We start from the raw sequence: 11563 nt of genomic DNA, 5'->3' as shown, positions 1-11563 counted from the left end.
TCTAACACTTTTTTCTAAACTAAGCATGTTTATACGATTTAATTTCACTACAAAATAGTGTAGAACGCTTACTTATTTGACTTTTATCTTATTTATAAATTGTGCATCACTAAAATTTACATATTCCTCATTAAATCTGCTGATCTAACTTTTGTTTTATATTGTAGGCAACTTAAATAACAACAATTGAACATTCTGTAAGTTTCCAATGTTTAAATGCGATAATATTGTTCATCAATAATAACACTGATAATAAATCATGGCAATGTTTTTCTTTCAGTATCTACGACTTTTAATAGGACACAAATCGTCTTGAACACATGGAATGTAATCGTTCTCGCCTGAATCTCATTCTCCTCGCGAATTAAAGTATATTCTAACGCTGCAGTTTAATTTCTGTTTAATTTACATCAACATCAAAACCATTAATAGTTACACATTGAATATTCATATTTGTATGTATATAATTAGTTAGGGTTGCTCATCTCGTCGTTTACTTACGTTTGTTTCAACTTAAGACTGTGTTCATTACTTACATATCGCATTAAGAATTATTTACAACAATCGTTCATCGTTTTGAGTTTACTAAACTGGTTTTATTTGTATCTTGTATATTCATATCATCATATTATGTGGTAATATGCTGTGGTAGCAATTGTTGTGAACCGTTTTCTTGTGTGGGATTGATTACAAATGTCGCCGTCGACGCAACAAACAAAAAATCAACAAAACCAGAAAAAAACATGGCGGCTACATGACTAAACATTTTCTACAAATCTCATCGAACGAAATCAACGTGATATGTCGCCAAAATGTTCACAACGAATGAAACCTACAAGTGTGTGTCTTCCTAAGTTGGTAATCGTAAACATTTTCATTTATAAAATCAATGAATATGCACAAAACATAACCACAATAAACAATTTGTGCTCTAGAGATACGAATTCATCATGTCGTACAATATTGATTGAGTCCTCCTCCACGAGAAACAACTACTGCTGCGTGCCATCAGTAAATACGGTCGCCATTTTGTGTTTTTGGAGTAGAATCGCGTCGCGAATCAGAACACGCGTCCTGTTATTTTCTTCTCTCGTTTATTTATCGTATTTGTTTTTCTCTTCTCTCATTTATACTAATCAAGTATACACTACAATAAGAACTATACAATAATTAATCGAAGTGCGTTGCCACGCGACCTGCGGATGTCACAACGTGTAAGCCAGCCGCGCACGCGCGCTAGCGCAACGCACGTCGGTACATTATGATACAAACATGGTTTCTTTTTAAAGTTTTCCTTTTCCACTTGCGTTTTTTTTTTACATTTAAACATTAAAAACAATTATGTATGTATTTAAAAATCTCTCGCGGTCAGCATGGTTATCATCTCTGCGTGTGTGTCTTGTGTGTATCGTGTACTGTTTTGTTTCGTCTTGATCATTCATCTATATATAATATATTTATTAATAATAGTTTATAATATTCACAGACTAAATAAATTGTAACAGAACAAATAATCAAAAAATCAAACTAAAGAAGAAGAAGACTAAACATGAAAACAGAACGGGTCTTGTCTCTTCAGCTAGAGCGTCATCTCGTCACATATCATCAATTGTTTTACGATTTGTTTAAATTTTTTGGAATTATTCAATTATCATTAGAATTAATTATTAGTAAATTGGAAATACATGTGGCAACTATTTTCATATTATCATTTACACATTACATTTAACGCGATTTTAGTTGACCGGTGTTTGTTGTGTGTGTGTGTGAGTGTAAACAAAATAATTGAATTAATCTAAGAGAAAACAAGGACGGGATGTGCGCGCGCATGTCTATGTAAAAAATGGACCGAATTAATATAAAGAATACGAAGAATAAAATCAACCGAATGTACACGTGTAAAAAGATCGGATGAACAATCGAATAGGGGGTTGCCTAACATGATATATCTATACATACTCGCGTTTTTTTCATTTTTCTTTTTAAATAAGTAGCGCATTTTGTCTCATCTGATCATCTTCGTATAGTAACATGTTTAGTTTTAGTTTCAAGCCGTTTGTATAGCTAGTGTGGGTGTATATGTGGTGGTTTGCAATCGAAAATGAATGTCTGCAACTTGTCGTACAGCTGTCGTACCCTCACTCGTTCGTTTCTTGCTGTTTTTTTGCGGTTGGTGGTGGTTGTAGGTTAATACTACGCTGCTAAAATGAATCGGCAGGAGGTAGGGATGGGGATTCAGGTAAGGGGCATGTAGTCGCGAGCGAATAACTTATTTCGTGTAGAGGTAGATGGCGACGATGAGACCGTAGAGACCCAACACTTCGGCGAAAATGAGGATGAGGATCATGCCGACGAAGAGGCGCGGCTGTTGAGCTGTGCCGCGCACGCCGGCGTCGCCGACGATGCCAATGGCGAAACCAGCCGCCAGACCGGAGAAGCCTACCGATAGACCGGCTCCCAGATGGATAAAACCACTAAAATCAATCGTAATCATCGTTAGTATTATCAAAATGGCGAATTTAACCTAAAATAATTATTTTCTAGTCGCTTACTTATACAGACTGTACTCTGCTGGCTCTCCCAGCGCACCAGCGATGAGGACGGCCACGACCAGACCGTAAATGGCAATGATACCAGCCATGACCACGGGAATGATGGACTTCATGATCAACTCCGGCCGCATCACGGACATTGCCGCGATACCGGTGCCGGACTTGGCTGTGCCATAAGCAGCGCCCAAAGCTACACACAGAAAAAACAAAAAAAAATTTATTACAAAACAAAATTCACACAATCACATGCATCATGTGATTGATGATGGTGTAATAATCGTGACACACGCGCGCATGCGCACGATAAGATAAATTCACCTGACCGGAAACTTTTAATTTCATTCCTACATAATTAATCAGCATGCACAGAATCCGATTTTATCGAAAACGTTTGTACAATCAGCGCGATAAAAGATTTCTTGATATCACCGGATAAAAATTGCTTGTTTGCACGTAAAACTAAACAAGCTGCTTATCAAAAAGCCTCGTGATGTGCGTACATATGACAAAGGTACACAGAAATCATGTGCGATGTATGCACTGCTCATGTGAGCACTAATTATTATCTAATTAGTATCACATAACGACAAAACTCTCACCTTATGCAAATATCTTTCACAAACGCGAACAAATCGTTCGTTTTTTGCTTGCATTTCAACTAAAACTCAACAATATATTGTACAATATAATATTATGTGAATGAATGCTGTAGCAGTCATGTGATCCACGTGATACTAGCAAACATTTATGGATTTTACGCTACGTTTCAAACAATAAGCATGAATCACGAGACCTACAGACATTTTGAATGCACAACTCTGCAACCCACATTACACGCATTGGGAATGTGGTTGAAAATTGCGAAAATCATCAATATAATTTCCAATGGTGGTGTAAATTTGCTGGAGAATTACAAGCGCGCGTGAGCAGTGCTAAGTTATGGCCGCGATGCGCGTGGCCTTGAAGTCACATGTTTCGGCGAATAGAAATTTCTACACCGTTTTGATCACCTGAGTGATCGTTGCGCCTGATTTCCAACCACCTGCAACCGCCATCATCAATGAAATTGCATATTTTTACGTCTTTTCTCTATATGATCGCGTGAGATGGGTTGCAGGCGGCTTGTTTTTAGCCGAGTCGCAAACCGATAAATCTGTTGATGTGGACTATATGAAAAAAAACAGCCAGCGTTATTCATTTGTTTCGCGATTGATTCCCGATGGATTCATTGTTTGGCGAGGGCCCTGTATCATGATACTAGTCGGCTGATAAGTGTGTAGCAAGAGTCATATGAGCGATACGTGTTTTGTGCACGGGCGGTGTCTGGCGAAGCATGTGACCTAACCACTTAAGTGGGTCAGAACGTCGAAAATCACTTGTTTTCGACGTTTTTCAGCTCGAAAATCGGCGCTGGAAGGCCTTTCGAAGCTATTCTCGATTAATTATTCGTATCGATCTGCTCGGAGGGCAAGAGCGGCGGCACGCGCGCAACGCCCTTCCAGATCATCTTGGCGAATTGATCGCTGAATAGAATACAAGCAAACGATGGAGGAATTCGTATGGTGTGTGAATTTGGATTTGGTGATTGGTGTCGATGGCGGTGAGTGACCAAAGTTGCGAACTTATCGCCGCAATGTCTTCCGGAGAGACAAAATCGATAGCAGCGCGCGGGGCGGCGCGCGCGTATGTGTGCGTAGTACTCACCGCTGAATATGATCGCCGACGCGGCGCCCATGACGCCGAAGAACGGGCCGTAGATGGGATGTTCAGCATCAACAGTCATGATGGCGGTGCGTGCGTGTGTGGTTGCTTTTGCGAAGAGAGTTCGTCGGCGGCGCGTGTGCGAACGAGGGAGTATTTACAGGTCCGTGTGGCGAACTGAACGCACTCGACACTCAACCGTAACCGCGAGCCTACTGACAAATATGGCCTACGCGCGACGACCAGCAGGAGTGTGGGTCATATGACGGGTGCGCGCGTCGCCGTGCTGCCGATTGGCTGACGCTCGGCCTTCGCCACCCTCTAGGCCAATCACACACGCAGCGCAGGTTACGTCATGAGCGTAATCCGCTCGCCCCGCATGACCCGACACAAAAATCGCCATTTCGGCACTCGAAATCCATCAAGATTTCTCTTAAAAATCACAAAAACCACATCGCACACGACGCCCGATGAGATTCCAGGTAATTGTCACTGTTTGCGACATGTTTTTCATCACATGACCGAGCCGCACGTCAGTCACACTTCCGGTTCGGATCACAGGTTGTTCGTGACAGCGGGAAAATTCAAATCGCCGCTCGCAAACGAAGAAAATAACAAATTTTATTTCAACACATGACGAAACGTACTGGATACACTTATACAATTTAATGTTTCTCTAAAGCTTTCGCTAGTAGATCGTTCATCGACGTGAGCAGAATGCGAGGATCGTCCACCAAGCCAGCGCCGACCATCGAATTGGTAAACAACTGCACACAACAAATCACAGATAATCAAACATTTAGAGTACAACAATCACCACGGACACCACTTACTTGTTTGGTGAGTAATTCCGCCAGCTGCGGATCGGACTTGGTCAATTTATGTAATTTCTTGACGATTGGATGTCTGAAAATAGATTTTCGAATGTCCAGTCAACATAGGCAACCAACCATACACCAAAACTCAAATTTACCTCGGATTAATTTCTAATTGTGGCTGCAGGAGAGCATACCGCCTCTCTTCGGACAACTGATGACTCTGTGTGCGAATAAAATGTCGTGCAGCAGCCATTTCCTCAACAGTCACCACACACGGATGATTTTCCAGTCGTGTAGTTGCATTCACCGTGGAAGCCTTACCAGCCAACTTGTCTTTCATCCACGCAGTCAATTCATCAATTTCACTACGTTTCAGACTATCATCGCCTAAATTAGTAAGATCTGCGGCCTTTTTATCATCACGCATGTCTTTCTCGACTGACACAACGCGATAACCTTTGAATTGCTGCAGCTGCATCAAAACTAACTCATCATAAGGCTCATAACAGAAGAGGACTTCCTGTTGGCGTGTTTTTAGACTTTCATAGTAAGGAGAAGCTTCGGCAAGTGCACGACTGCATAAAAACAAAATCAAAAGTAGTTATTTGTCGCATTTTCAACGATAAATCTTACCTTGGAGCCGCCAGATAAAAAATAGTCTTGTCATCTCCTTTAACATTAGCCAGGTAATCATCTAAGCTGACTTTTAACCCTCCATCCTTGTGTGAAGACTCAAACCGCAGTAATTTCGCAATATCTTCCTGTAAATAACAAAATTCAGTTTAAATTCAAATTTAAATTTAACTTCACCCGCCATTTTACCAACTTCCAACCGGCGTCGATCATAACCCCAAAAATTTAAAGTACAAACCGCGTTAAAACCACAAACATGTGTTTTACAACAATATTAGAAGGATGTGGAGTGAAACTATCCACAGACGAGGCTGTTCCCCATCGCCTCACACAAGAACTACCCTTAATCCGATGTGAATTACGTGCTAAACTAGCCGATGAAACCGAACGTCATGACTTTATCCAACAAATGAAAGAATATCTGCAAGATGACGAGTCATTCACACTCGCCATCACGAAAACAACGCTGCACAAAGCAAAATGGAGCAGTGAGAAGCTACAGGAAAGTATCATGCACCTATTTCTTACTATTGACCAACTAAAACCCACAGCAATGAGTCTCTTACTAGAAAAGCTCCCACATAAAGTCATCGAGAATGACATAGCATTCGTAAAAACGCGCTGGAGAGTTTATGCAGCTTAAACAACTCAAACAATGAAGATACACTCGCAGAACACCTTCTAGAGAATTTAGACGTAGCTGAAATCGCCATCAAAATGGAACTTTTACACTATTTACCTAGAATTTTATCAAGTGTAAGTGATACAATCGCATCCAGACTTTTGACACTCATAGAAGAGAATGAAGACTTAGCAGAAGCCGCAATAAACTGCCTGAAACCATTCAGATACTCCCAGAAAGTCAAGATGGAGATTCTAATCTTTATTTTCAATCGCCTGCTGACCAGCCGCAGATATTACCCGATATTTCCATCGATTCTCGAATTATTATTCAATTGCTATGATGACATGGCGCAGATTTTCGACAAAACTCGTCCTACGATGGATAAAATCATGTCCAGCGAAATGACAGACTTAAAATTATCACTGCATAACATTTTAAGCATGGAAACAACTCCATGCAGGCAAGTATACGCCGCCATTTTGAAATCAACTACACCCGAAGAAACCAAACCGATTGACATTTATCTTCTGCTTCTAATCTACATAAACGACAAATTAAAGTGTAAAGTGATCGATGTGATCATCAAACGCAAAGTAAAAGGTAAAAACTTTTCAATTGACGTGTGGGAATCACTCTTTGATAAATATTTCGTTGAAAAAAGTTTTATATCTCTACATTCCGCCATTTTGGACGTGGCTATATCACTAATCGAGTCACAATCACCAGCGAATGTTTGTTTCATGGAAGTTGGCATGTTTATATATAAAAACAATTCGCGCATGAATATTGCACTGATCCACTGCGCAAACGCATGCTTTTCAAGGTGCGTGAAGTCCTGACATATTCAAAAAGCAAGAGTATCGATGTTTATTTAAAGATGTTGTTGGATATGTCTAAGGAAGGGATGTTTGAATCATATTGTGATAATATCATGCCATTTATCGGCCTGTATGAAAAGTTATCACCGAGAAACATGAAATTTATCTTCGAAATTGTCTGTGAGAATGTTGTGAAAGACACGAATTACATTGACAACTTACAGCAGGATATCACAAAGATGTTGATGGTTTGGAACAATACACGGACAAAAACCGGTGTTATCGGTGCTGTTTTACTCGCAAAATATCAATCTTTATCAACTGGTACTTCAACGAGTACCCTAAACGAATCATCAATGGAATTAGGTAATAATTCACATCGTCAAGCAATTAGTCTGCTGGATTTCACAAAGAATAAATGCCAGAACAATGCTGCATTCCTCGGACTCTTCTATGATGAATTAGCAATGTCTCTGAATGTAAACACAAGCGACAATGTTTTATCTCATTTAGTTTTTGATGTGCAAATGCAATTCGAAAAAGTCTATGTTTCTATTGAAGTGGAATCAAATCCTGATCAACGTGTACCGTTAAAAGTTCAATTTGATTTGAATGCAGCTCAGGAAGTCGATCAATCTATTTTCATAAACATTGGAGGTTTGCTACAGAAACAAAACTCTTCCCAGATGAAAATATTGATTCTACCAGCGATATTTCGATTCCTGTGGAGTGTAACACGCTTCAGGTATCAAGGAAACATGGAATCTATCGATGCGTTGTTAGGTTGCGGTGTTTTACTGCCTGACATTGAAGAAATCGACAGTTTTGGCCAAGCGGATCTGCCTCTAGTCGCAAATTGTTTGTTTCTTTGCATAAATTGGTTCAGGGAATTAGTCAGCGCATTTGTAACTCAAGCCAATGATGATATAAGACTGAAAGTCATCCAACGAGTGGAACATATCATCCTGTTGGAAGATAAACTCGAAGAAACAATGGCGATGATCCCGGATCATAAACTACCACAGAGTTACTTCTATGATGAAGCAGAAGCACCTAGAAGTGCTTCAACCAGCGCAATAAAACGTCCCAGATATGATACGACGATAAACATGACTGGAGCAAGCGCTTCAGGTAAAAAATCACTGAAAAAACGTTTTTATGATTTTCGTGAGATGGATAATGGCGTGATGCGATTATTAAAGTATCCTGTTATCAGCGCACAGATTTCTACATCACAAGCACAAACATTACGCAGTAAACAATTCCAATTCATACTTAGAGACTCAATATGCAAGTTGGGATCATTAATGAACCTACGACCTAGAGCAGAGACAATGAATGAAGTCACTGCACAGAATCTGCTTCGTGGCATGGAGAAACTCATGCCCTATGTGCATAAACAATTCTGTCTAGTCGCCATGGAGTTATTCACGTTAATCACAAACAACGACGAAGAAGATTCACAAGCTTTCTTTGAACCACACACTGTAGAACTCAAAATATCCTTTGATCTTGTCATTAATCTCTATAAACTCATTTTTTCATGGTCAGGCTTTCAACTGTCAGAAAACCGTGAGTTATTGAACAAATTCCTGAAGTATTTTCATGCAGCTGAGAATTCTTCACTGGCAACCCAACAAACACAAACTCAGATGAGTCTTGATACTTCAACAAGTACAAATGAACAGAAAAAGATGTTTATAGAGAATATGTCGAAGTATAAACAGCGATGTTTAGTGCTTTCGAGTGCTGCAGCTCTCTTAGAACTTTTAATCACCTTAAGAGGTTATATGTCTTATCAATTACAAGAAGCTGATACGATTATAGTGCAAACAGCGAAAGTTTTCCTCAAAAAGTCTTGGTTTTCTTTAACTGGTGCACCTGAACATGGCAGAGAGACAAACGATCACCTTAAATTAATCATCACAGCATATTTGAATAATACAAATGTGAAAACTCTCAATGGAATTGTAAATACACTCACAACTGAAGTAACAGAATTAAAGTCGAAGAAAGATGCATTGCAAACATTCCAAGCCATAGATAAATCAAACATTCACATAATGATGAAATGTGTTTGTTTTGCTTTACAAACTAAACTAAAGAGTGAATTGTCTACACAATTACCAATCGATGAATTATCCCTGTGGAATTATGCAGTGTTAAGCTTAGAAAAGTTGATCGATGTTGCTTTACCACTGAAAAGTCATACTTTTCTGCTTAATTTAGCAAAAACATCACTAGCAATAGTAAACTTATTCCAAAAAAGTGGTTTTACTACAATCGGGAAGGTTCTAAAGAAAAACCTGAAGAAGTGCAGACATTATTCACTAATTGGGAGAGTGTTATGCGATTCCTGCATAGATTGGCATGTGAAGCAGTCACGAAACGAATGAAAGCTTTCCTATCACTTGTTCCTGCTGTCCGAGCAACTTTAGAAAAATTCGTTTTGAATGTCAAGAAAGTTATGGTCAACTTCAAATGCTCCGTTGCGTTTTACGAAGGCATTTTAACCAATAAAAACCTTGAAGGTGAACAAATCCTAACACAAAACAGCAGTACGACTGATCTGGATGATGAAGAAGATGAATTGGATCTGTTTGATGTTGATACTAATTTGATAAGTGATGCTGGTGAACAATCAGCCAGCGAAATTTTTTGACTAATTGAAAAAACAAGCAGAATTACTTACTTTTTCAGTTTGATTGTGATTTGTTATAATGCCTTCCTTCAAAAAGAGTCCGTAATCCGCGTAGAACTTCAAATATTCCTCGGGACTCTTCTTGGATTGGTCGTGCAGGAATTTTAAGATACGACTTGTTAGAACTGAGCCTAGTTTTCTAAAAATTTAAGTTTTTCATTACAACTTTATAAAATCTTTCATTAATATATAAATTTTTGTAAATTTTAACACTTACTGAATTAATGCGCTGTTTTGTAGTAACTCCCTGGATAAATTCAGCGGAATATCATCGGAATCCACGACGCCTTTGACAAATCGCAGCCATTTTGGTAAAATGTTATCCACGCGGCTTTTTATCAACACTTTTCTAGTGTATAAAGCAACACCAGTTTCAGTTTCTCTTGATAATTCGAATAAACCAGGTTTACCATCGGGTATATACAGTAAAGCGTGGATACTGATGGGTACATCAGTGTTGTAATGCAATGTGAATCTTGGTAAGTCATATGCGCCGCTTATATACCGATAAAACTCGCTGTGTTGTTGCGGAGTGATGGATTTCGGGTCCATTAACCATAATGGCTGAACAGTATTCACTTTTTTACCGTTTAAGATGATTGGACTGCCGACAAAGTTGCTGTATTTGTTGATAACAGCGTTAATTGTCTCCTCATCGCAGAATTCACGACAATCCATCTTTAATTGCATTACTATTTTGGTTCCTGGTTGTAAACCATTGACTTCTTGGATTTCATAGGAGCCAGTGCCATCTGACGACCATTTATGCCCGATTTGTTCGCTGGATGAACGTGAGAAGACTTCCACTTTGTCTGCGACCATGAAAGCGCTGTAGAAACCCACGCCGAATTGTCCGATGATATTCCCGGCATTATCAGAACCTTGTTTATCTTTTAATTGTTCCAGAAAAGCCTAGATTTATATTAATTTTAGTGTTTTGTTATGTTTTTAGATATTTTGATGATTTTTATGTTACCTTTGAACCAGACCGTGCAATCACACCCAAATTCGAGATTAACTCTTCTTTGCTCATGCCAATACCACTGTCAGCAATAGTCAGAGTCCTCGCCTGTTTATCAGTGGAGATCTGAATCTCCAGCGACCTGTCAGGTTCAACAAAACTCTCCCTGGCTGTGGAATCTGAGAGTAAAGTGTATCTGAATTTCTCCAGAGCATCGCTAGCGTTGGAAATCAATTCACGAATGAAGACTTCCTTCTCAGAATACAAACTCCTGGCTACTATGTCGAGTAACATGCGAGTTTCAGCCTGAAATTCATGTTTTGTGCTCTGGCCAACTGGTGTCTCAGGTGTGGAAGTTGTATCTTTGGCTACTTTCGCAGCTGCTTCAGCTGTATAGTATCTAGTGGGATTGGCATGCGTATTTACTGAAATAATCATTGATTATTAATTATCTGAATGCATGTTGGATGGATGATAACCTATTGTACCTAAATTTGTTGTGGGGAGAAATCGCATCCGGTTGACGGAGAATTTATGTAATGCACGGTTTTGGATTAGACATGTGGACAAGCGCAAGGTGCGAAAGAGTCTTAGGCTTGCCATTTTTGATTCAATTTGTTATTCGAAACGTAAAATTCACTTTACAACACCGACAAAACGCACTTTAGTGTTGAAGTTTGATATTTTGACGACAGATGTCACTTAGAAACATATCGCGATAGTTTGCTGTGAATAATTGTTTAAAAAACGTCAG

The 11563-nt window shown here is 39.3% G+C and overlaps 3 protein-coding genes across 3 annotated transcripts; 1 reads left to right on the top strand and 2 right to left on the bottom strand.

Annotated features, from left to right (window-relative positions):
- Nucleotides 1-383: 383 nt before the first annotated feature.
- Nucleotides 384-4474, bottom strand: Vha16-1 (Vacuolar H[+] ATPase 16kD subunit 1). The gene is made up of 3 exons (XM_065314588.1): nt 4257-4474; nt 2553-2742; nt 384-2474 (listed from the first exon to the last, which is right to left on the bottom strand). Exons 1-3 carry the CDS (start codon nt 4333-4335, stop codon nt 2270-2272), a joined length of 474 nt encoding a protein of 157 aa, XP_065170660.1. The 5' UTR covers nt 4336-4474; the 3' UTR covers nt 384-2269.
- Nucleotides 4475-4854: 380 nt separating this feature from the next.
- Trap1 (TNF receptor associated protein 1) lies at nt 4855-11518 on the bottom strand. Its single transcript, XM_065314586.1, has 8 exons — nt 11298-11518; nt 10825-11234; nt 10066-10760; nt 9840-9987; nt 5705-5832; nt 5227-5646; nt 5087-5159; nt 4855-5020 (listed from the first exon to the last, which is right to left on the bottom strand). Exons 1-8 carry the CDS (start codon nt 11410-11412, stop codon nt 4919-4921), a joined length of 2091 nt encoding a protein of 696 aa, XP_065170658.1. The 5' UTR covers nt 11413-11518; the 3' UTR covers nt 4855-4918.
- On the top strand, nt 5857-9852 carry Fancd2. Its single transcript, XM_065314591.1, is given in 3 exon segments — nt 5857-7169; nt 7172-9501; nt 9504-9852. Coding segments are annotated over 3 exon segments (3234 nt in total). The 5' UTR covers nt 5857-6571; the 3' UTR covers nt 9810-9852.
- Nucleotides 11519-11563: the final 45 nt, after the last annotated feature.

This window comes from Atheta coriaria, unplaced genomic scaffold (assembly GCF_025399875.1).
Source record: "Atheta coriaria isolate IRGN ID8LTWV9N9 unplaced genomic scaffold, Caltech_Dcor_3.1 hic_scaffold_10_pilon, whole genome shotgun sequence".
Lineage (NCBI taxonomy): Eukaryota > Metazoa > Arthropoda > Insecta > Coleoptera > Staphylinidae > Dalotia > Dalotia coriaria.
This window is presented reverse-complemented; position numbering and strand designations above follow the sequence as displayed.

What these genes read in the sequence shown, in the direction of transcription:
- Vha16-1 (XM_065314588.1), bottom strand. Translation starts at nt 4,335, where the DNA reads ATGACTGTTGATGCTGAACATCCCATCTACGGCCCGTTCTTCGGCGTC. An exon ending in GTCGGCGATCATATTCAGCG is followed by an intron (nt 2,743 to 4,256) that starts GTGAGTACTACG and finishes TTCTGTGTGTAG; the next exon opens with CTTTGGGCGCTGCTTATGGC. An exon ending in GCAGAGTACAGTCTGTATAA is followed by an intron (nt 2,475 to 2,552) that starts GTAAGCGACTAG and finishes GATTGATTTTAG; the next exon opens with TGGTTTTATCCATCTGGGAG.
- Trap1 (XM_065314586.1), bottom strand. Translation starts at nt 11,412, where the DNA reads ATGGCAAGCCTAAGACTCTTTCGCACCTTGCGCTTGTCCACATGTCTA. An exon ending in TTGCACGGTCTGGTTCAAAG is followed by an intron (nt 10,761 to 10,824) that starts GTAACATAAAAA and finishes ATATAAATCTAG; the next exon opens with GCTTTTCTGGAACAATTAAA. An exon ending in ATCACAATCAAACTGAAAAA is followed by an intron (nt 5,833 to 9,839) that starts GTAAGTAATTCT and finishes TGTTATTTACAG; the next exon opens with GAAGATATTGCGAAATTACT.